Source organism: Mobula hypostoma, chromosome 23 (genome assembly GCF_963921235.1).
Source record: "Mobula hypostoma chromosome 23, sMobHyp1.1, whole genome shotgun sequence".
Classification (NCBI taxonomy): domain Eukaryota; kingdom Metazoa; phylum Chordata; class Chondrichthyes; order Myliobatiformes; family Myliobatidae; genus Mobula; species Mobula hypostoma.
Window position 1 is genome coordinate 58,076,531 of NC_086119.1, and position 25,797 is coordinate 58,102,327.

Sequence of the window (25,797 nt, forward strand, 5' to 3'; positions counted from 1 at the left end):
GGAAGTTTATTATAACAGGGACCCCCAACCTTTTCTGCACCGTGGACCGGTTTAATATTGACAATATTCTTGCGGACCGGCCGACCGGGGGGGGGGGATGTGTTCAAGTAGGGTGGCCAACTCTCTCACTCCCAAATGAGAGACAAAAGTAGCAGTCAAATACGGGACACTTGTCTTTACCCCGAGAAAGACTACCATGACCATGAAGCCTTGCAGGGGCACCTCTGTGCGCATGCGTGACGTGCGCATATGTGTACGTGCCAATTTTTTTTTTCTACAAATCGGTTTTGGCTTAATTTTCCCAATTTTGTTAAGTGAAACTACACCGTACATACATTATTTCTACTTTATATAGGCTCTATTTATCATATCACTCCTGCTTTTACTATATGTTAGTGTTATTTTAGGTTGTGTGTGTTATTTGGTATGATTTGGTAGGTTATTTCAAGTTCAACAGTGCGTGACAGGGAATTAGGAAAGGTGCAGCTGACTCATATAGTTTCCTCGTGGCCTGGTAGTTGGGGACTGCTGTATTATAATACCGTAAGGCTGCATGGTGGCGGAGAATTTAGTGCATCACTTTAAAGTACGCTCTCCACGTGACCGTTCGACTTCCTCCGGCTGCCCTGGTTTCCTCCCACATTCTAAAGGCACAGGTTAATTGGTCATATGGGTGTAATTGGGCCATGCAGGCTCATTGGGCCAAAAGGCCCATTACTGTGCTGTAACACCAAATTAAAATTAAACTGTGTAATTATATCGGAAAAAGCAAACTTATCATGTGTTTGAAATCAATCTCACAGTTTAAGACAGCACCAAGCTGCGATGTCTGTCAAGGTAGTGGCTCAGACTTAGTTGTGTTTTTGTTCAGGTTTATAGGGAATGGTTTTAGGAACAACATGGTGACTTAAGGATCAGGTAAGTTTTTAGGGAGAGGGATGAGGGGGCAATTAGAAGTTAGGGCAATGAAGGGTCAAGGGCAGGAGTCAGAGTGCTTTGTGGTCAAAGACTGGCAGTTCTCAGGGGTCAGGTCAGCAGGCCTTGAGGATGAAAATCAGCAATCCCCAAGGTCGAGGACCACAATCAGCAGGCCTTGAGGATGAGGGCTCATGACCTCTCAAGTTGATGAGACCCAGGGTGGGAAGTCCATGTGGGCCGGAGGCATGAGGAGCAGTGAACCCTCAGGTTGGCAAGTCAGGAGTCCACATGAGCCCAAAGTTGAAAGTCCCCTGATCTACAAGTCCTAGAGCCGATACGAGAAGCCAAAGCTCAAAGATTAAAGACAGAAGTCAGTGAATCTGGAGGTTGAGGCCCGAAAGTTAAAGCTCCTTGGGTCAGTGTTTCTGGAAGTTGTCAGCCTGATATCTGCCAAGTGTGCGATTGCAGGCCAGGGACAGGGTCTATGAGTCTGAGAGTCCAGGGTCAAGGACTATGTGTGTGTGCGTGCGTGGATGGGGTGGGAAAGGGACTTGCAGCTGCTGCTATTGCTCTTCTGCTGAATGTTGTGGGCAGGTAATATTGATATTATTTTCAAGTTTAACAATTTTCAGGCTGGAGAAGCAACATTTTATTCCATATGGGTAGCCTCCAACCTGATGGCATGAACATCAATTTCTCTAACATCCATAATTACTTTCCCTACCCGTTATCCTTTTCCATTCTAGTTATTCTCTCAGCATTTTCTCATCCTCCACCCTCATCACCTCCCTTTTGTTTTCCTCTTCCTTCCCTTTATTTCATGGCCCACTCTCTATTAAATTCCTCCTTCTGTAGCCTTGACCTACTTAGCAGCCACCCCCTCTCACCACCCACCTACCTCTCACCTATCACTTGCCAGCTTGTACTCCTGCTCCCCCCACCTTCATGTTCTAGCTTCTGCCTCCTTCTTTTCCAGTCCTGATGAAGGGTCTTGGCCTTTACACTACTCCGGAGAGACTGCCTGACCTGCTGAGTTCCTCTACCATTTTGTGTTGCTCAAGGTTTCCAGCAATTGCAGAATCTCTTGTGCCCATGAACCCCAGTTCTAAATTCTCCTACGCCACAAACAAGCTCTCCACACCCAGCCATTCAAAGTTCCTCAGGATCTATTGTCCCCTTTCACTCACTGGCACATTCAAGCCTAGCCAGCCTAGCTATCTGTTCGATGCAGGTACAGGTCAAATAAACCTTCACCAACCTGCTTTCAATGTATTTACATTCTTCCTTAAAAAAAGAGACTCACACATTTGCTAGATATGATATTACCAGTGTCTCACATAGACCTGCTTATCTACTAGTCCTGAGCAATCCCCGTTCTCCTGTAGGCTTCGAGGCCTGGACTGCCTGCAGCAGGCATTCAAGCACTGGACAACTACTACCACCATCTCTGCAACCCTCCAGATCCACTAGAAAAAAAAATAAGGAACCAGTGTCAACACATTCTCCCAGCCCAACACCTCCCACAAAGGCCAAGTTACTCGCTTGGTTGTGGGTTAGTTAGGCAGGCTATGGTGGTCACGTACCCACCATCACCACCCAAAGCTCTGCCAAGGGAGCACATTTCCAGCTGCGCACTGAAAAGATTAAGTCTCTATGAACCCCCACCAACTCTTGGAAACTCTGGCACATGACTTTAAGACATTTCTTCCGAAAGGACTTCAATATACCAGTCAAATATGATGTCCCTTTAACACAACACCTGGCTAAAATATCTTTGATAACAGTTTCGTCATTGCAGGGACAAAGGGTGGGGCTCACAGACAGCTCATGTCTCCTTCCTTTAGTACACCCACAACTCAGACTGCCAAACTCCAGAACTAAACATGGAACCAATCACTTGAAAATCTAGGCACAGTCATTTCCATCAGTATACAATGCCTATACTTAGTTAACATCTTTAACATAAGCTCTTACCTTTCCATCCACAACAGCAGAAAGGCTGAGGTAATCAAAGATCTCGGTGCAGTACCTCCACACAGTTATCGACCCATATTTGCGCAAGCACTCATCATAAAAACCATAAACCTGGGTAATCTGCCTGCTCTCGTGGTTCCCTCTGATCAGTGTGATTCTGTCAGGATAGCGAACCTATTGCACACAACAAATCTTGGTTAGTGATGAAAGAATCAGCTCTGATGGTCCACTGGTTACAGTGTTGGACCAGCAACCCAGGATATGGGCTAAAGCAGAATCACATTTTATGGAAAGAAAATTATATTCGATTCGAGTTTCAGGGTTGTAAGGCATTTTGTAAGGTGATCAAAAGAAGTTATTACACACACAAGTTAAGAGCTCATGATGTGGAGAAGACATTAACGTGCAGAATATTAGCTAGAAAACAGGCCATTTTCAGGATGGCAGGCTGTAGCTAAGATGGCACAAGATCAGCATTGGGACTTCAGCTATTTGCAATATAATGACAACTGAAATGAGCAAATGTACTGATGCCAAAATGTACTGATGATACAAACAGATGGAAAAGCAAGATTAAAAGGACCACCATATCTGGAAAGGGATACCAAGGGCAAAAATTTAAGAGGTTGCGTATACGTTTGGGAAAGAAAATAATTTGGTTTGGTGGAAGAAATGGCAGTCACGCAATTGTACATTTAGGTGATGAGTCAGCAAACTGGTATAAATGACCTCACCTTCAATGCTAATAGCAGCAAGAATGTCTCAACACTGTAGAAGCCTCTGTCAACAAAATCTCCCATGAACAGGTAGTTGGTTTCAGGAATGTCTCCTCCAACCTGTGAGAGACAAAGTAAATGTTCAGGACCATCGAACCTGATCTTGCAGAGTTTGATGTCCACTCAGAGATTATCTACTGACCGCCTAGGGCCAAGGCTAGGAGAAGCACCAGAGAACATACAGAAATGACTGGAAGACAGCATCACAAGATCACTAAGGACTTCAACTACTATTGGTATTTACACTGAATTACACCATTCAGATTTACACTCGTGTACCTGATTGAATGTAACTCACTTTAAAAAGCTCTTTGAGATCGTAGAATTGCCCATGGATGTCTCCACATACCTGCAAGGAAAAAGAAACAAACCGAGAAGATAAACAATTACTTCTGGGCGTACTTCCATTAACTTATTTCCTCAGAGGTTTCAGGGAAGAAGTTCATATGTTGTTCAAAAACACTTCAGAACAGACCAGTTTACGAGTGGGAAGATCATTCTGAAGTACACCTTTAAAGGTCAGTGCTGCAGGAAATATTGCAGGACCCAAAACCTACAACAGCTCTGAATTTTAAGCAACTGCTTTAGTGAGCCATTCAAGTGTTGATGTAAGTGTCCTCAGGCGTTAGCTGACTAGGAAGTGAGCAGAATGCCACTCCAGTTTAACTCAGGGAGATGAAGTCAGGCCACCTTCAACTGCAACCCAGAGTTCAGAGAGCGAGGGTTGACCAAAACTCAATGTGACTGGCCACATTAAGACAGGTGGATAACCTATGTAAGGTAATTCAACTCCTATATCTCAAAGTCTCTACACCATCTCCAAAATACAAGGCAGGAGTATGATAGAACACTCCCCCTTCCTGCACATCGACAGGACACCAGAGAGAATCAAGGAAACAGCCATCTTTTAATTTATTTCACTCCAATACAGTAATCACAGGTTTGACAACAATTTCATACAAAATGAGTTAACTCACAGTGACTGGAGAATTCACTTGTTGAACGTTGCTCTCTTCAGAAAGAATCTCCCTGTTCAGGCATAAAGGATATTGTATATCACTCTTTTCATAAAGTATTTAATTATTACCCCATGTTCACACTGCTGAATCAGTGATGCTAAAAAAAATGCCAGGAACATTTCACTTCATGACCCTTCTATATGCTATAACATCAGAAGAAATTGATCAATGGCCAATTATTTTAATTCTACTTCCCATTCCCCTAACACTGGGGTTCACAGCCTCCTCTACTATCAAATTGAGGCTAGACAAAGATCAAAGAACGAACAACTCATTCTGCCTAGGTAATCTGCAATAAGATTGCATGAACATCAATTTCACTAACTTCCCTCTTATCCCACAACACCAACCCCAGCTCTTTCCATCCCCACCCACTCCATCTGCTTATCACTCATACATTCTTCTCCATTGCCCTCCTACCTCCTTCCCGTTAGTCCATGGCCCATTGGAATCTGATAGAAGAGGACATCTTCTTTGTCAATTTCCATATCATTTTCACTCTCCTCCCTCAGCTGGATCCACTTCACCTGCCAGCTCCTGCTCCATACCTTTTCCACCAATTTTTTAAATATAAAATCTCAATCTCTTTCTATACATATATCGATACCAATATACATATATAATACAGATTATCTACTCTCTTTGCAGTTCAGATGAAGTGTTTCAATACAAACTATTGACTATTTCCTTCCATAGATACTGCCTGACCTGCTGAGTTCCTCTAGATTTGTGTGTTGCTTCAGATTTCCAGCATTTGCAGTCTCGTCTTTAATCAACTACATAACTGCTCAGGATTTCTTGAAGCAATTAAAGTAACTATAACAAATGTTCTTTACTGAACCAACACACTAAATGCTGGAGGAACTCAGCAGGTCAGGCAGCATCTAAGGTAAAGTAAACGGCCAATATTTCAGGCTGAGACCCTTCACCAGGACTGGAAAGGAAGGGGGAGCTCCTCCAGCATTTTATGTGTTGCTTTGGATTTCTAGCATCTGCAGATATTCTTGTGTTTCTTTACTGAATAGACTCTCTGGTCAGATTGGTTCAAAGAGTTAATTCTAGTCCAGATCAGAAGCATGCCCAATCTATGAGGTCCACCTCCCAATCATTTAGAATCTAAATGACTGCCTTTATGAGGAAAGTAGGTGCTACATCAGTTGCGAGCCTCGAATACAGGAGTACACGCTCATGTGCCCAACTTCAAACAGAGAACATTGTCCAGGCACTGTACTACCAAGCTACCACTTGAAACTTCTCAAACATGGACAATTAGCAGGAAAAGTAGAAACAGAGAAAACCTACAGCACACTCGGGACGGCGCTAAAGTGGTGATAGCTGGTGCTATAGCCTCAGCAGAAATTGCAATAGCACCAGCGCAGCACCACCAAGAAATTAACTGAAATTTCACATACGAATTGCACCTGCTTTGCTTTCTCTGTATAGTTTTGAATACAGCTTGTTTCTCCAGCAGCAATAAAGTTATAAACTCTGTCAGAGCTACTCTACACTTCTGCTTATTCGTTCGTTGTCAATGTCTTGCCGTTGCTGTCCTCAGATCAGTTAAGCTGATCTAAGATCACTTAAGGTGGTGATCTCACTCACTCTCACTCACATGAGAGATTGATCGTATACATGCAGGCGCAGATCCATGGTCTTGCGAGACTAACAATACCACCCCCCACCCACACACACACGCACACAGTGCTTTTACAAGCTAGCGTGGGCCTGGCACATGCATTATTTTGGCGGAGTGAAAAATGGATCGATTTTTAGTGAGAAAACGACCTCATCCAGAGGAATCAGTGATGTCTCAGCCTGAGCCTGTCTTAATTGAAAGTGACATTCAGAAAGAAGTGGGGATGAGGACGACAGCAGTTCATCAAGGGAGTGTGAGGGCGAAGTAGAGGAACAAGAAATGGAGCCGGATTCGGAAGAGAGCATGGATGAAGCTGCTCTTAGTGCTAGTGGGAATACCGTTAGCGATGTTAGCCAGCAGCCTGAGGAAGGACCCCGTCAGCCAGCATTGAAAAAGTACCCTTCGCTGCTCACAACAAGTTTGGCAATCAGCAAAGGAGTTTTATTCGTGGCTGGTTTGACTGACTGGAATATTCGATCATGAAAGATACTACGTTCTGCTTTGCATGCAGGCATTTCCTGTGTGGAGGACATGGGTTCCATTCTGAGTCTACCTTCACTGTCACCGGTTACTGCAACTGGCGGAAAGCTACAACAGCTTTCAAAACCCACCATGTAAGTGCAGCTCATAAGTTTGCTATGGAGACATGGGCCAAATTCAGATTGTGAAAACAAGACTGTTCAAGATTGGGAAAAATGCTTGACAGAGGACATGCAAAGATTGTCCAAGAAAATCGTGAGTATATGAGAGCTGTGGTTGAGTCTCTAGCAAGGACAGACAGTGAATGACACAGTGGAATTTCTAGCTCCAATGAGACCCTATCGCGATGCTTATGTTTATAGATTTATACAAACTAATCTGCACATCACTAACTCTACCTGTGACATCTGCCTCATGCAAACGGAGTTTCTCTAGCCTCAGACGCCTCAAAGACTACCCAAGGAATAGCAGCGGCGATGCTCAGAACAGCAACTTGGCCCTGTTGGCCATAAACAGCCGGAGGACCAAAGCACTTGACATCCAGAAAATCATTGATGCTTTCACCACCAATCACAACAAAAGATGGATTGTGCTTCTCTGAAAACATCAATGGTGAGGGCAGTTGATTTTTTTTAAATTTGGGCCAAGACTAATGCTGATTATTATTATTATTTTGTGGTGGATACCCCACAGTCCTTATGTTTCCTGAAAATCCTAAACTATTACTTTTACTGCTACTAAGCCTGCTGGTTTTGCTTAGACTTCCAAGTCTCTGTTGATTTTTGTTTTAAATTCAGTAGCTGAATTAATTGAGGTATTGCATGGTCAGAGTATGATTTGTCCAACTCCTGGTAAAGCCTTGCATTTGCTGTTTGCCTTATTTGACTTTAACAACCATGTATCTTTTGGCATTGTCTGTCTATGTAATGCAAATAGCAGTGGACATTGTGGGTTAGTGTTGTGTTTTTCAGTTAAAAAGCATGCATTTGACACTGATTGCAGGATTGGTGCGTGATTCACGTTGTCTGCTGTTGCTCGGATGCTCTGCTTGGTTTGTTTGTTTATGCTCTGTGTAGCCTGGGTTGTCTCTGATGCTGTTGACACTGTCACAGTTCACTTCTATAGTATATTTATCAATTGCTGTTGCTTGTGAATCAACAGAGGAATTTATAGTAGGCACATAATGCTTGAAACTGACTTTTGAACGCCACTCGTCTGGCCTTGCAAATACATATTACCATAGGGCAGCTGTCCCCAACCACCGGGCCGCGGACCGGTACCGGGACGCAAAGCATGTGCTACCGGGCTGCGAGGAAACCATATGATTTGGCGATATGAGTCAGCTGCACCTTTCCTCATTCCCTGTCACGCCTACTGTTGAACTTGAACGCACGCGAGGTCATTACCCACGCGTCATCCATGCCAGCGCAGGAAGAAGATCAATTCCTCAAGCTTGCAAATGACGACGAGCTGAAAAGTATGTTTGACATAACATCTCTGCCGGCATTATGGATCAAAGTCAAAGCTAACTATCCTGAGATAGTCACAAAATCACTGAAAACATTGCTTCCATTTCCAACATCATATGTCTGCGAAGCGGGGTTTTCTGCAATGAATGCAACGAAAACTAAATTGTGGAATAGACTGGACATAAGGAACCCCCTTCGAGTATCGCTGTCTCCCATCACCCCTCGATAGGACCGTCTTGTTGCAGGGAAACAAGCCCAGGGCTCCCACTGATTCAGCGACATTGGTGTGTTGCAATGATTTTATATGTTCATACGGGGAAAATATGTGCTGTGTGTTTAATATCCAAATGTTACTTAAAATGTTATGATGCTAGTGACTATAAGTGACTTATAATTGACTTATTGTAGCGATGTGCTACACACAGCACTAGAATAACCACACAGAGTCAGTGAGTTAGAGTTGCGATGAAAGAGATTTATTCAAACTTCGCGGCCCGCTTTAAAGCCTTCCCGTTCCCGCCCTCCCTGGGCAGGACTACTGTGGGGAATGTATATTCCCAGACCCTTCCTGCGCGCGGGATTTTCCCCCTGCTGGTGAAGATGGCCTGGCGCCCTTCTTGCTGCCGGCCCTCTGCCTGCGCGCGCTGTTTCGTGAGCCAGTTCGTGGGTGCCAGAAAGTGGGTCGCCACATAACCCCCCCCCCCAGAACCGGCGATACCTCCCCCAATGTCCACAGTCTGGATCGGCCTCTGTTTGGGAGGTCTGCCCCTGCGCCGCAGTGCCTGAGCCTGGACCGGTTGCGCCAAGTCCACATAGGCCGGTTTGAGTCGGTCCACCGTGAAAACCTCCTCTCTCCCCCCAATGTCCAGCACGAACATGGACCCGTTGTTCCTGATCACCTTAAACGGCCCCTCGTAGGGCCGCTGTAGCGGTGCCCGGTGTCCGCCCCGTCGTACAAAAAGAAACTTACAGTTCTGCAGGTCTTTGGGTACGCAGGTCGGGCTCTGTCTGTGCTGTGAAGTGGGTCTGGGGGCCAGGTTACCGAGCCTCTCCCGTAGTCTGTCCAGGACTGCTGTGGGTTCTTCCTCTTGCCCCCTTGGGGCTGGTATGAACTCTCCTGGGACGACCAGGGGCGCGCCGTACACCAACTCGGCCGACGAGGTGTGTAGATCCTCTTTGGGCGCCGTGCGGATTCCAAACAGGACCCAGGGAAGTTCGTCCACCCAGTTAGGCCCCTCCAGGCGGACCATGAGAGCCGATTTCAGGTGACGGTGGAAGCGCTCCACTAGTCCGTTCGACTGTGGGTGGTAGGCAGTTGTGTGGTGTAGCTGTGTTCCTAAAAGTCTGGCCATAGCCGACCACAGGCTGGAGGTGAACTGGGCGCCCCTATCGGAGGTAATGTGGGCCGGTACCCCAAAGCGTGCTACCCAGGTTGCGATCAGTGCTCGGGTGCAGGATTCGGAGGTGGTGTCGCTGAGCGGGACTGCCTCTGGCCATCTGGTGAACCGGTCTATCATAGTTAGGAGGTACCGCGCTCCTCGTGACACTGGCAGGGGCCCCACGATATCCACATGGATGTGGTTGAACCTCCGGCGGGTGGGTTCGAACCGCTGCGGTGGAGCCTTGGTGTGCCGCTGCACCTTGGCCGTTTGGCACTGCATACACGTTTTGGCCCATTCACTGACCTGTTTACGAAGTCCATGCCACACGAACCTGTTGGAGACCAGCCGGACAGTTGTCCTGATGGAGGGGTGCGCTAAGTTGTGAATGGATTCGAAAACCCGCCGGCGCCAGGCTGCTGGGACGACGGGGCGGGGTTGGCCGGTAGCTACGTCACATAATAGGGTCCTCTCACCTGGGCCTACGGGGAGGTCTTGGAGCTGCAAACCGGAGACTGCAGTCCTGTAACTGGGGATCTCAGCGTCCAGAAGCTTGGCAGTTTTAACGAAACTGCGTGAACAGATGCAGCGTCGGTCATCTCTGGTCCAAATATTGTTTGGGCCGTCGGGGTCACCAATTGTAGCGATGTGCTACACACAGCACTAGAATAACCACACGGAGTCGGTGAGTTAGAGTTGCGATGAAAGAGATTTATTCAAACTTCGCGGCCCGCTTTAAAGCCTTCCCGTTCCCGCCCTCCCTGGGCAGAACTACTGTGGGGAATGTATATTCCCAGACCCTTTCTGCGCGCGGGATTTTCCCCCTGCTGGTGAAGATGGCCTGGCGCCCTTTTTGCTGCCGGCCCTCTGCCTGCGCGCGCTGTTTCGTGAGCCGGTTCGTGGGTGCCAGAAAGTGGGTCGCCACATTATCACTATATTCATGCATCGTGTTACATAAAACCTAAAATAACATTAATATATAGTAAAAGCAAGAATGATATGATACATACATAGCCTATATAAAGTAGAAATAAATGTATATACAGTGTAGTTTCACTGAACAGAATTGCCAAAAAGGATTTGTAGAAAAAAAAGGGCACGTACACGCATGTGCACATAGGTGCCCGCACAAGGCTTTATGGTCATGGTAGTCTTTCTCGGGGTAAACACAATGTTTTTGACTGCTACTCTTGTCCATTGGCAAACCTACTCCTGTGCACCCCCCCCCCCCGGTCAGCAAGAATATTGTCAATATTAAACCAGTCCGCAGTGCAGAGAAAGTTGGGAACTCCTGCCATAGGGGGTACATCCCTCAGCACCATCACTGAATAATTCAGCCCCACTGTAGCACCAGCAAGAAAAAACCTCTGGCACCGCCAATGAGCACAATAAGGCCCTTCGGCCCACAATGCTGTGCCAAACATGTCCTTACCTTAGAAATTACCGAGGGTTACCCACAGCCCTCTATTTTTCTAAGCTCCATGTACCTATCCAGGAATCTTTTAAAAGACCCTATTGTTTCCGTCTACACCACTGCCGCCAGCAGCCCATTCCATGCACTCATCACTCTCTGCGTAAAAAACTTACATCTCATCTATACCTACTTTCAAGCACCTTAAATCTGTGCCCTCTTGCGCTAGCCATTTCAGCCCTGGGAAAAAGCCTCTGACTATCCACACGATCAATGCCTCTTGTCATTTTGTACACCTCCATTAGGTCACCTCTCATTCTCCATCGCTCCAAGGGGGAAAAAGCCGAGTTCACTTAACCTACATAAGGCATGCTCCCCAATCCAGGCAACATCCTTGTAAATCTCCTCTGCACCCTTTCTATGGTTTCCACATCCTTCCTGTAGTGAGGTGACCAGAATTGAGCACAGTACTCCAAGCGTAGCCTGACCAGGATCCTATACAGCTGCAACATTACCTCTCAGCTCTTAAACTCAATCCCATAATCAATAAAGGCCATATGTACCATATGCCTTCTTAACCACCCAGTCAAGCTGCGTAGCAGCTTTGAGTGTTCTATGGACTCTGATCCTCCACACTGCCAAGAGTCTTACCATTAATAATATATTCTGTCATCACATTTGATCTACCAAAATGAACCACCTCACACTTATCTGGGTTGAACTGCATCTGCCACTTCTCAGCCCAGTTTTGCATCCTATCAATGTCCCCTGTAACCTCTGACAGCCCTCCACACCATCCACAACACCCCCAACCTTTGTGTCATCAGCAATTTTACTAACCCATCCCTCCAATAGCCATGCTGACTATTCCTAATCATATTATGCCTCTCCAAATGTTCATAAATCCTGCCTCTCAGGATCTTCTCCATCAACTTACCAACCACTGAAGTAAGACTCACTGGTCTATAATTTCCTGGGTTAACTCTACTCCCTTTCTTGAATAAGGGAACAACATCTGCAACCTTCCAGTTCTCCGGAACCTCTCCTGTCCCCATTGATGATGCAAAGATCATTGCCAGAGGCTCAGCAATCTCCTCCCTCGCCTCCCATAGTAGCCTGGGGTACATCTCATCTGGTCCCAGTGACTTATCCAACTTGATGCTTTCCAAAAGCTCCAGCACATCCTCTTTCTTAATATCTACTTGCTCAAGCTTTTCAGTCCGCTGCAAGTCATCCCTACAATCACCAAGATCCTTTTCCGTAGTGAATACTGAAGCAAAGTATTCATTCAGTACCTCTGCTATTTCCACCGGTTCCATACACACATTTCTACTGTCACACTTGATTGGTCCTATTCTCTCACATCTTATCCTCTTGCTCTTCACATTTGTAAAATGCCTTGGGGTTTCCCTTAATCCTGTTCACCAAGGCCCTCTCATGGCCCCTTCTGGCTCTCCTAATTTCTTTCTTGAGCTCCCTCCTGCTAGCCTTATAATCTTCTAGATCTCTGTCATTACCTAGTTTTTTGAACCTTTCGTAAGCTCTTCTTTTCTTCCTGACTAGGTTTACAACAGCCTTTGTACACCATGGTTCCTGTACCTTTCCGTCTCACTGGAACGTACCTATGCAGAACTCTACGCAAACATCCCCTGAACATTTGCCACATTTCTGCCGTACTTTTCCCTGAGAACATCTGTTCCCAATTTATGCTTTCAAATTCTTGTCTGATAGCCTCATATTGCCCCTTACTCCAATTAAACACTTTCCTATCTTGTCTGTTCCGATCCCTCTCCAATGCTGTGGTAATTTTCAGAAGCTGGCAATTTGTTTGTGCAACAGATGTTGAGTAAAAGACAGAAATAATTGAGCAGGAGACACAAGAGACGGAAGTCTGGATCAACACAATCTACTGGAATTCCACTGGGATCTTCAAGCAGATCGTGGGAAACAATGGAGCAATCTGCTGTGCAGTCAAAGAACACCCAATACTTTTCTAGAAGGCCACCCAACAAGAGAAAATGTAAGAATTTTGAGCAAGAATAAGCAATTCAGTATTGTTGTAACTGGTGAACTGAGCCACATGAAGCTGCAGCCAGAAGATAAAAGGGGGTCTTCATTCAACTTGGATGTTCAGAACAATCTAGCTCTCCTCTTCCAATTTTCACACTTCTGAGCACAAAGACAATAATAAATGATTAACTACAGTTTCAATGGCTATAATTACTTACTTAATTTTAACATTTTGTATAGTCAGGTGACATTGTAGAATTACATATTTACAATGGAAGCACATCCTAACTAGCAGAACGCATGCGCGTATGTATTCTGCATAGGATATACGGTGCCTCGCAAATGTTTTCAGCCCTCACAACTATTTTCATATTTTACTGTCTCGTTTTCTAAATTTAAAATATATTGAAGCAGGATTTTTAGAGCCAATCACAAAATAACGTGCATCAATACAAATCAAAAGAAAAATTCCATAACTTAACAATTTACTAAAAATTAAAAACCAAAACTGTGAAACTGAAAATATTCATTCCCTTTGTAACTACTATGCTAACTTTCCTCAGATGCAATGTATTACCTTACCAACTCACCCAATTTGTTAATGTAGAAAATTGGAGGATCACCTGTTTTCAATGAATTTACGGGAATAAATACCCCCAGTCTCTGTGAAGTCTAACAGTATGGTAAATTTTCAACAGACCAAAACAAAATGAAGACAAAAGAGCATTCAAGACAAGTCAAGGAAATGATAACAGTGAAGCACAAATCTGGGGACCATCTCAAAGGCAATGAACATACCTCAGCTCAGTGCAGTGCTTTGTGAAAAATTGGAACAAATATGAAATTACAGTCGCATTGCCTGGGTCAGGTTGCCACTCTGAACTCAGTCGCCAGAGAAGAATGACACTTGTAAGAGAGGCAACTGTGACGCCAACAGTCACTCTGAGTGAGCTGCCGAAGTCAGTGGCTGCAACTGGAGATGAAGTTCATGACTCTGCAATCTCTAATGCCTTGCACAAAAAAAGGGGTCTTATAGAAGCGTGCAAGGAAGAAGTCCTGGCTACAAAAAAGCATATCCTTGCCGGTAAAGATTTTGCAAGAGGTACTTAGAAGATACTGTAAAAGTGTGGAAGAAGGTCTTGTGGTTGGATGAGACTGAAGTGAAACTTTTTGGCCTCAACACTAAGCTGTACGTCTGGTGTGAATTTAATACTGCACATCAGCCAGGTAACGCCATCCCTACTGAAAAGTATGGTGAAGGTAGCATCATGCATTGGGAATGCTTTTCAGCAGCAGGGACTAGCAATCTGGTAAGGATTGATGGGAAGATGAATACTAAATACGGAGATCCTGTTTAAAAAAAACCTGCTAGCCTCTGCCAGAAAGCCATCCACTGCAACCAAGGACCAAGTTGTAACAACTACTGGTACTACTGAACCCACAATTACAAAGTCTAGAGAGTGCAACAGCTTCTCAACTTTAGAAACTCGCCCACACAGGTTTCTCCATAATCACCAGAAACAACAGGCACTGGAGGAATGAGGAAACATTCACACTGAGAGGCAAACTCAACCAGTCATCTATGGATACCAGCCAAAACCAAAGACCAAAATAGTAAGAAAGGAAATGCTCAAAATAGTCAGATCAGGCAGCACCCATGGACTGGAATGAAGGGGGAAGATGCTGGAGAAGGGGAAGGAGTACAAGTTGAAGGTGATAGCTGAAGCCAGGTAGATTGGGGGGTGGGGGGGAGAGATAAAGTAAGCTGGGAGGTGATAGGTAGAGAAAGGTAATGGGCTGAAGAAGAATCTGATAGGAGAGGAGAGTGGACCATGAAAGAAAGGGAAGGAGGAGGGGCACCACTGGGAGGTGTTAGGCAGGTGGGAAGAGAAGAGGTGTGGGGCAAAAGTGGGGAATTGAAGATGGGAGAGGGAAAAATTACTGGAAGTTGGAGAAATCAATGTTCGTGCCAACAGATTGGAGGCTACCCAGACAAAATACGAGGTGTTGCTCCTCCAACCTCAGAGTGCCCTCATCTCAGTAGTAATGGGAATTGGAATTAAAATAGTTGGGCACTGGGAAATGCTCAGACGGTGCAAAGGTACTTGACAATCTACTTCAGGTCTCACCAATGTAGAGGAGGCCACATCGGGAGCACTGGATACAGTTGACAACCCCAATTGATTTGCAGGTGAATTGTTGCCTCACCTGAAGGACTGTTTGTGGCCCTGAATGGAGGTGAAGGTGGTGTATGGGCAGGTATAGCACATTTTTTTGCTTTCAAGGATAAGTGCCAGGAGGGAGATTAGTGGGAGGGATGAATGGACAAGGGAATCACAGAGGGAGCAATCCCAGCAGAAAGCAGAGAGTGAGTAGGAGGTAAAGATGTTTTTAGTGATAGGCTACTGTTGAAGATGGGGGAAGTTACAGAGAATGATGGGCAGATGCGGAGGCTCATGGGGTGGTAGGTGAGAACAAGAGCAACTCTAATCACTTAAGGTGCAGGAAGATAGCGTGAGCTTGTATGTCTGGGAAATGGAGGAGATGCAAATGAGGGTAACATCAATGGTGGAGGAATGGAAACTACTCTTTGAAGGAGGACATCTCTGGAGAGGAAAGGCTCATCCTGGAAGCAGGTACAGCTGAGATGAAGGAACTGAGAAAAGGGAATGAATTTAAGGGTAGGGTGGAAATTGGAGGCGAAATTGATGAGCTCAGTGTGGAGACGTGAAGCAGTACAATGCAGTCACCAATGTAGCACAGAGTTAGGAAGCATTACCAGGGAATGTGGACTGTTCTACGTAGCCAATAAAAAGGCGGGCATAACTGGGGCCCGAGTGCCGGCAGGTTTTGTGCTGCGCTGCAGACGGCAGGTGGGCTACTGGCTCACAACACCATTGTGACAGGAGTGGAATGCACTTTTGGGGCTGGCAACCTGTGAGCTGAATGCCAACAACTGCTGGAAAGGAAACCAATTGAAACAACAAATGTCTTTGGAAAAAGCCCAAGGCAAGAGGAGGCTTTGGCACAGCAGATTTATTACAGTTCAAAGTAAAATTCTTATCAAAGTATGTGCATATCACCACATACAATCCTGTGATTCATTTTCTTGTGGGTATTTGCAGTAACTACAAAGAAATACAACAGTCAATGAGGAACTGCGCACAAAGATGGACAACCAACCAATGTGCAAATGGCAAACTGCAAATACAAAATGAAAAAAAACAAAATTATAACAAATAAATATAGAGAATGAGTTGTAGAATCCTTGAAAGTGAATCCATAGGTTTGGAACCAATTCAGTGTTGGGGTGAGTGAAGTTGAATGTTTATACCCTCTGGTTCAAGAGTCTGATGGTTGAGGGGTAATTATTGTTCCTGAACCTGGTAGTCTAAGGATCCTGTACCTCCTTCCTGATGGCAGCAGCAAGAAGAGAGCACGGCCTGGATGGTGGGTGTCCTTAATTATGAATGCTGCTTTCCTTATAGATGTGGTCAATGGTGGACAGGGCTGTATTTGTGATGAACTCGCAGGCTGGTGAAGCTAGTGTAAAAAGAGAGCTTCGCATGTGTTCGTACATTCCAGAGGTCCAATCAGCATCGGGAGCAGAGCCCTGTGAATTAAATAGAAGTACAGAAGGAGCAAGCGGGGCCATTGTTGGGAGCAGGCCAGCGGTAAGAGTAGGAGCATCAGCCTTTGACTCAAGAGGCCTTAATGAGAAGAGGCTGAGGCCAAAGACACAGGTTAGATGATTTGGTCTTGGTTGCCCATAGTACAGTGCAGGCAGGATGGCAGTGGAATACTCCTCATGTAGGATGTGAGAATTCATGGAACCTGATAGTCTCCCTGATGACTACACCTGCAGTAAGTGCAGCCAACTCCAGCTCATGAAAGACCACATTAAGGAGCTGGAGCTGGATGAACTTGGGATCACCCGGGAGGCAGAGCAATTGATAGATAAGACTTTTGAGCAGGTGGTTACACCCAAAGTGCAGAATTCAGGGAACAGCTGGTGAACATCGAGAGAAGTAAAGGGAGAAGGAAGTCTGTACAGGGTCCCCCTGTGACCATTCCCCTCAGCAACAGGTGACCCCTTTGGATACTGCTGTGGGGGATGACCTATCTGGGCAAAGCAGCAGTAGGCAGAACAATAGCGCTGTGGTCAGCTTGGAACCTCAAGAAGTCAGGTGGGGACTCTATAGTTGGGGGGGACAAATAGGAGTTTCTGTGACAGAAAAAGAGACACCAGGATAATGTGTTGCCTCCCAGGTGCCAACATCCAGGATGTCTCTGAGTGGTTGCAGAATATTCTTGAAGGGGAGGGTGAGCAGCTGGAGGTTGTGGTACATGTTAGTACCAATGATATAGGCAGGAGAGGGGTAGAGGTCCTGCGCGGTAAGTTTAGTGAGTTATGAAGAAGGCGAGAGAGCAGAACCTCCAAGATGGTCATCTCCGGATTACTCCCAGTGCCACGAGCTAGGGAAGGTCAGAACAGGAAGATAGCACAGCTGAATGAGTGACTGAGGAGATGGTGTATGGGGCAGGCTTTCAAGTTCTTGGATCACTGGAACCTTTTCTGGGGAAGGGGAGACCTGTACAAGTGGGACGGGTTGCACCTGAACTGGAGGGAAACTAATATCCTGGGAGGGAGGTTTGCTAATGCTATTGGGGAGGGGTGGGAACTAAAGTGAAGAGGCAGAGGATGGGGTAGTTGGCACACAAGTTGAGACAACCTGTAGGGAATTTATGAGGAAGGCTATGCAGATAGAAACATAGAAAATAGGTGCAGGAGTAGGCCATTTGGCCCTTCGAGCCTGCACCGCCATTTATTATGATCATGGCTGATCATCCAACTCAGAACCCTGCACCAGCCTTCCCTCCATACCCCCGATCCCCGTAGCCACAAGGGCCATATCTAACTCCCTCTTAAATATAGCCAATGAACTGGCCTCAACTGTTTCCTGTGGCAGAACATTCCACAGATTCACCACTCTCTGTGTGAAGAAGTTTTTCCTAATCTCAGTCCTAAAAGGCTTTCCCCTTATCCTCAAACTGTGACCCTTCGTTCTGGACTTCCCCAACATCGGGAACAATCGTCCTGCATCTAGCCTGTCCAATCCCTTTAGGATTTTATACGTTTCAATCAGATCCCCCCTCAGTCTTCTAAATTCCAACGAGTACAAGCCTAGTTCATCCAGTCTTTCTTCATATGAAAGTCCTGCCATCCCAGGAATCAATCTGGTGAACCTTCTTTGTACTCCCTCTATGGCAAGGATGTCTTTCCTCAGATTAGGGGACCAAAACTGCACACAATACTCCAGGTGTGGTCTCACCAAGGCCTTGTACAACTGCAGTAGTACCTCCCTGCTCCTGTACTCGAATCCTCTCGCTATAAATGCCAGCATACCATTCACCTTTTTCACCGCCTGCTGTACCTGCATGCCCACTTTCAATGACTGGTGTATAATGACACCCAGGTCTCGTTACACCTCCCCTTTTCCTAATCAGCCACCATTCAGATAATAATCTGTTTTCCTATTTTTGCCACCAAAGTGGATAATTTCACATTTATCCACATTAAATTGCATCTGCCATGAATTTGCCCACTCACCCAACCTATCCAAGTCACCCTGCATCCTCTTAGCATCCTCCTCACAGCTAACACTGCCGCCCAGCTTCGTGTCATCCACAAACTTGGAGATGCTGCATTTAATTTCCTCATCCAAGTCATTAATATATATTGTAAACAACTGGGGTCCCAGCACTGAGATGATAGAGCAAAGAAGCACTCAGCCAGATGTTTTGAGATGAACTTAAGAGCATGATCAATATGTGGAACTATGATGTTGTGGCCATTACAGAGACTTGGATGACTCAGGGGCAGGAATGGCTGCTGAGTGTGGTGGGCTTTAGATGTTTCAAAAAGGACAGGGAGGGAGGCAAAAGAGGTGGGGGCGTGGCACTGCTAATCAGAGATGGCTGCAGAAAAGGAGGAAGTCATGGAGGGATTGTCTACTGAGTCAGTGTGGGTGGAAGTCAGAAACAGGAAGGGGGCAATAACTCAATTTTTTTTTAATATAGACCCCCAAAAGTAATAGAGACATCGAAGAGCAGATAGGGAGGCAGATTCTGGAACGGTGCAATGATATTAGGATTGTTGTGATGGGTGATTTTAACTTTCCTAATATTGACTGGCATCTCCCTAGAGCAAGGGGTTTAGATGGGGTGGAGTCTGTCAAGTGTGTTCAGGAAGGTTTCCTGATGCCATGTGTAGATAAGCCAACCAGAGGAGAGGCTGTAATTGATCTGGTATTGGGAAATGAACCTGGTCAGGTGTCAGATCTCTCAGTGGGAGAGCATTTTGGAGGTAGTGATCACAACTCTATCTCCTTTACTGTAGCACTGGAGAGGGATAGGAGCAGAAAATTTGGGAAAACATTTAATTGCGGTAATAGCAGGAACTTGGGAGCATAAATTGCAAGCAGATGTTCTCAGGGAAATACATGGCAAAAATGTGGCAAATGTTCAGGGAACATTTGCATGGCATTCTGCATAGTTATGTTCCATTGGGGCACAGAAAGCATGGTAGGGTAAAAGAACCAGGGTGTACAAAGTATGTAGAGTATCTAGTTGAGAAGAAAACATAGAAACATAGAAAACAGGTGCAGGAGTAGGCCATTCGGCCCTTCGAGCCTGCACCGCCATTCAGTATGATCATGGCTGATCATCCAACTCAGAACCCTGTACCTGATTGCTGGGTCTCTGGCAATAATCTTTGCATCATCAATAGGGATGAGAGAAGTACCAGAGGATTAGAAGGTTGCAAACATCATTCCTTTGTTCAAGAAAGGGAGTAGAAATAACCCAGGAAATTATAGACAGCTAGTCTGACTTCAATGGTGAGCAAGTTGTTGGAGAAGATCCTGAGGGGCAGGATTTCTGAGCATTTGGAGAGACATAACCCAATTAGGGATAGTCAGCATGGCTTTGTCAAGGGCAGGTCAGGTCTTATGAACCCGATTGAATTCTTTGAGGATGTAACAAAACACACTAATGAAGGTAGAGCAGTGGATGTAGTGTATATGGATTTCAGTAAGGCATTTGATAATGTTCCCCATGCCAGGCTCATTCAATAATTGAGGTGGCATGGATCCAAGGAGACCTTGCTTTGTGGATCCAGAATTGTGGATTCCCCATAGAGGAAAAAGGGCGATTGTGGATGGTTCTTATCCTGCATGGAGGACGGTGACCAGCGGTGTTCCAGAGGCATCTGTCCTGGGTCACCTCTCTTTGTGATTTTTATAAATGACCTGGATGAGGAAGTAGAAGGGTTGGTTAATAAGTTTGCTGATGACACAAAAGTTGGGGTGTTGTGGATAGTCTGAATGGGTGTCAGGTTACAGTGGGACATCGACAGGATGCAAAACTGGGCTGAGAAGTGGTAGATGGCGTTCAACCCAGATAAGTGTGAAGTGGTTCATTTCAGTAGATCAAATTTGAAGACAGAATATAATATTAATGGTAAGATTCTTGGCAGTCAGGAGAATCAGAGAGATCTTGGGGTCCGTGTCTATAGGACACTCAAAACTGCTGCACAGGTTGACTGTGCTGTTAAGAAGGTGTATGGTGTGTTGGCATTCATCAACCGTGGGATTGAGTTCAAGAGCCATGAGGCAATGTTACAGCTATAAAAGACCTTGGTCAGACCCCACTTGGAGTACTGTATTCAGTTCTGGTCACCTCACTACAGGAAGGATGTGGATACTATATAGAGAGTGCAGAGGAGATTTACAAGGATGTTGCCTGGATTGGAGAGCATGCCTTATGAGAATAGGTTGAGTGAACTTGGCCTTTTCTCCTTGGAGTGATGGTGGATGAGAGGTGACCTGATAGGGGTGTATAAGATGATGAGAGGCATTGATTGTGTGGATAGCCAGAGGCTTTTTCCCCAAGGCTGAAATGGCTAACATGAGGGGGGCATAGCTTTAAGGTGCTTGGATGTAGGTACAAGGGGTGGTCAGAGGCAAGTTTTTCCACACAGAATGGTGGGTGTGTGGATTGCACTGCCAGCAACAGTGGTAGAGGTGGATACAATAGTGTCTTTCAAGAGACTCTTCGATAGGTACATGGTACATAGGTACTCTTAGAAAAATACAGGGCTATGCAGTAGGGAAATTCTAGGCAATTTCTAGAGTAGGTGATATGGTTGGCACAGCATTGTGGGCCGACGGGCCTGTAATGTGCTGTAGATTTCCGTTTCTATGCTTTTTGAAGGATTTTTCCATTCAAATTATTCCTTATCAGGCCATGATGCAAATCAAGTTTAATGACCATTCAGCCATATGTGGTTACAACTGAACAAAACAGCGTTCCTCTGGGGCCAAGGCATGAAACATGGACAGCACATTCAAAATAGTGAGCCACACAAAAACACAGTTATACACAGTATAGTGTCCATCTTGCATCTTACAGTATAGAAGTTTGTCGGTGTTTCAGATCGTCACAAACTTCAAAGTGATTTGAACCACTGGATTCAAATAATCTAGATATCAGGGCTTTGTTCATGGACACCTTCCCACCAGAACAGATGGTGATAATTAAAATGCTTAAGGAAAACCATTGTTGTAAAGACTCATCTCCCGCAAGCCAAAGGGTGGGGAAAAAGGAAATCTGCCATCTGTACCTGGTGTGACTCCAGATCTGGAGTGTTGCGGCTGACTATTTACTAAACCAGAATTGACTGAAGTACTTGAAACAACAAATAATAAAGACTGCCCCATTGACCCTATCAAGATCTTAAAAATATCTGGGGGCTTGAGCAAAAGTTGCAGAGTCATCTCACAAATGAAGCAAGCAACAGTCCACTACAGTCATACTCATGGAATCGTATCTTACAGTCACCAGACATCATAGTCGCCATTGCTTCATCTATCCTGAACCATCAGGACAGAATCCACAATATACAGTGGGAAGAGTCCTCAGTCCTGAAATCTCATGGCAACAGCTTAAACTTGGGCAAGGAAAGCATCAGCTGATTACCATTCCTCCCTCATCTGATGAACCAACTCTACTGCATTTACTACACCAATTGGAGAAAGCACAGAGCACTCTAATGCAGCTCAGAGGTACCACTACTGAATGAGCTGGCCCTGTGGACAAAGACAGTGAGGAAAAATGCAACTAGATCTCGTCCTCTGGGAAATGCATCTGACCATTCTAGTGTTGGTATGTGCCCACTACTCTTGTGGAAATGAATTCCTGTCCCAGTGAGAATACGGTGTAGTGTGGCAATACCACTACACTCTAGGGGCAGGCTGAGTACCCATGACGCACAGCGGGTCACCACCAGCAGAATTATACTCAAGTCACAATCTGCCCAGCATACCCCTGGCTGGACCATCACTCTCAAACCTTGGTTCAATGACATTCCGATAGCAGCACCAAGCACAGCTCTGAATGAGAAGTTAACCTTGCATGCCAAACCCAAGACAACATGAAACAATATAACCATGTTACCCCACTACCAACAGCTCAGACCCCAGCTTGGCAGCCATGCCTCATTAAGTCAAACAGTGCTGGACGCTTACACAACTCACTGCAGGAGCAGGGGCTACAAATATCCTTATTCTTAATGGCAAGGGAACCCAGCACATCAGAGCAGGGAAAAGCTGGAGCTTTTGCAAGAACCTTCAGCTGAAGTACGAAATGGACGATCCACCTTGGCCTCTGCAGCAGTCCCCAGAATGGTTGGTGCGAGCCTTCAACCAATTTGATGCATGCTTCGTTCCAGGCACTGGACACAGACAATCCACTATCCACCCTGCAAACTGCCTTTTCCAAAAGCTTACTTCTAGAAAATGCTATAGGGCTATTAAAACAAAAACTTCACACCATCTTAAAAGTTTCTTCCTCCGGGCAGTTAATCTGAACAGCCACCAGTTAGCCACCCCACCTCACCTCGCCACCTCCACAGCCACTCCACTGCAGTGTAAACACTTTAACCACTATCTATAATGTTGTTTACATTGCAGATAAATCAATTTCATGTTTACTGTCACCTGACTATATTTAATTTGCTTGGGGCTATTATATAATAAAACACAATTCAAAATGCATGTGAAGTGAGCAAGCAGCAGATTTGAAATGTAAACTGTACAGTAAACAGCTTGTCGTCCTAGTGACAAGACTTCAGTGGTGGCAACCTGTGGTAAGACGCTGCTACCCAGGCTGGCAGTCCTAGTCCTGATGCTCCTGCACCTCCTCCTGGACAGTTGTGAGTCAGAGATTGTGGGGCGGATGAGAGATCCTCAACAATGTTTCAGGCCTGTCGGCTGCAGCGCTCCCAGTAAATGTCACAAACCGAGGCACTGAAGGTAGTGGAAAATTTCTTCCATGTCTATGGTGTGGCTTCTGGCATGACAGGTCTCAGAAAACTTGCCCTGGTATTTTCTGGAGAACCAGAATTTGTCAGAAATTTTAATAATACGTTGGGGCAGTTCAGCATTCCTGAAGCTTCTGTTTGTTGGCATCACTGAGGAATTAATTGCCTGAGGAGAATGATCTTGTAGGGTCCTTCAGGCCATCAATATTAAATTTGCTTGGGGCAATGTTTTTATTAGCACTGTTGTTTTGGGACAATGCAGATAGAGATGAGAGAGCTGCCAGGTCATTTGTTGTACCTGTTGAGGAATAGGTGAGATGAATGTCCTCAGAGTGTCCAGTTTAGTAACAGGCGACAGGCCCGGATCAGGGTATTGCAATGAGCTGCTGTGCGTACCTCTGTTAAAGCAGGGTGGCGATTGTAACCAACAGCGAGACTGTAATGGAGTCCTCCGCCCGACAATGGTTGGAGTACTGTATGGTGACACTGCCCCTTCTTTATTGATCACATCTTGTCAGAGGATTTTATTTTCTGTCTCTGGCAGTGAAATGGTGCAAAAGCATATGCCTAATTTCTTCTGGGATCCAGGCCAGGACATCTTCAGTCTGTAATTACAAACTTCCTAACTGGTCATGTTATTGTAATCTTTTCCATCCACACACCACTCTGGCCCTATCAATTTTGCATTGTAATCAAGATTTGATTTGTAATACAAACAACAGGAATTCTGCAGATGCTGGAAATTCAAGCAACATACATCAAAGTTGCTGGTGAACGCAGCAGGCCAAGCAGCATCTATAGGAAGAGGCGCAGTCGATGTTTCAGGCCGAGACCCTTCGTCAGGACTAACTGAAGGAAGAGTGAGTAAGGGATTTGAAAGTTGGAGGTGGAGGGGGAGATGCAAAATGATAGAAGACAGGAGGGGGAGGGATAGAGCTGAGAGCTGGACAGGTGATCCATTTCACGTACATCTGCTCTCACTCCATCCTCCCACCACCCCACTAGGAATAGGGTTCCCCTGGTCCTCACCTACCACCCCACCAGCCTCCGGGTCCAACATATTATTCTCCGTAACTTCCGCCACCTCCAACGGGATCCCACCACTAAGCACATCTTTCCCTCACCCCCTCTCTCTGCATTCCGCAGGGATCGCTCCCTACACAACTCCCTTGTCCATTCGTCCCCCCATCCCTCCCCACTGATCTCCCTCCTGGCACTTATCCGTGTAAGCGGAACAAGTGCTACACATGCCCTTACACTTCCTCCCTTACCACCATTCAGGGCCCCAAACAGTCCTTCCAGGTGAGGCATCACTTCACCAGTGAGTCGACTGGGGTGATATATACTGCGTCCGGTGCTCCCGATGTGGCCTTTTATATATTGGTGAGACCCGACGCAGACTGGGAGACCGCTTTGCTGAACATCTACGCTCTGTCCGCCAGAGAAAGCAGGATCTCCCAGTGGCCACACATTTTAATTCCACATCCCATTCCCATTCTGACATGTCTATCCACGGCCTCCTCTACTGTAAAGATGAAGCCACACTCAGGTTGGAGGAACAACACCTTATATTCCGTCTGGGTAGCCTCCAACCTGATGGCATGAACATTGACTTCTCTAACTTCCGCTAGGCCCCACCTCCCCCTCGTACCCCAGCTGTTACTCATTTTTATGCACACATTCTTTCTCTCACTCTCCTTTTTCTCCCTCTGTCCCTCTGAATATACCTCTTGCCCATCCTCTGGGTCACCCCCCCCCGTCTTTCTTCCCGGACCTCCTGTCCCATGATCCTCTCGTATCCCTTTTGCCTATCACCTGTCCAGCTCTCAGCTCTATCCCTCCCCCTCCTGTCTTCTCCTATCATTTTGCATCTCCCCCTCCCCCTCCAACTTTCAAATCCCTTACTCACTCTTCCTTCAGTTAGTCCTGACGAAGGGTCTCGGCCTGAAACGTCGACTGTACCTCTTCCTATAGATGCTGCTTGGCCTGCTGCGTTCACCAGCAACTTTGATGTATGTTGCTTTGATTTGTAATACATGGCTTTATGGTCTGACCTTAAAGCAGTATAAAGAGCAAGACTGGAATTGTGTAGGTTCTTGAGGCCAATTTAGCTGGTTCTGTGGCAGAGAACTGAAGGCAGTGATTGCCTCATCATAAAATACCTTGCAATTATTGCAAAGACCATTTGCTGCACTCACTGGCTATTTAGAACGGGTACTAGACCACAAGACCATAAGACATGGGAGCAGAATTAGGCCACTTGACCCGTTGAGTCTGCTCTGCCATTCTGTCATGGCAGATTTATTGTCCCTCTCAACCCCATTCTCCTGCCTTCTCCCCATAA

The 25,797-nt window shown here is 45.9% G+C and overlaps 1 protein-coding gene across 1 annotated transcript in view; it reads right to left on the bottom strand.

The window, feature by feature from the left end:
- The window catches only part of LOC134336979 (serine/threonine-protein phosphatase 4 catalytic subunit-like), a 98,897-nt gene that overhangs the window by 45,582 nt on the left and 27,518 nt on the right, over window positions 1-25,797 (bottom strand). The window contains exons 3-6 of the mRNA XM_063031724.1: window positions 4,646-4,697; window positions 3,967-4,017; window positions 3,627-3,728; window positions 2,893-3,066 (exon numbers count right to left, since the gene is read on the bottom strand). Coding sequence (XP_062887794.1) covers window positions 2,893-3,066; window positions 3,627-3,728; window positions 3,967-4,017; window positions 4,646-4,697 — 379 coding nt within the window. The remainder of the gene's footprint in view (window positions 1-2,892; window positions 3,067-3,626; window positions 3,729-3,966; window positions 4,018-4,645; window positions 4,698-25,797) is intronic.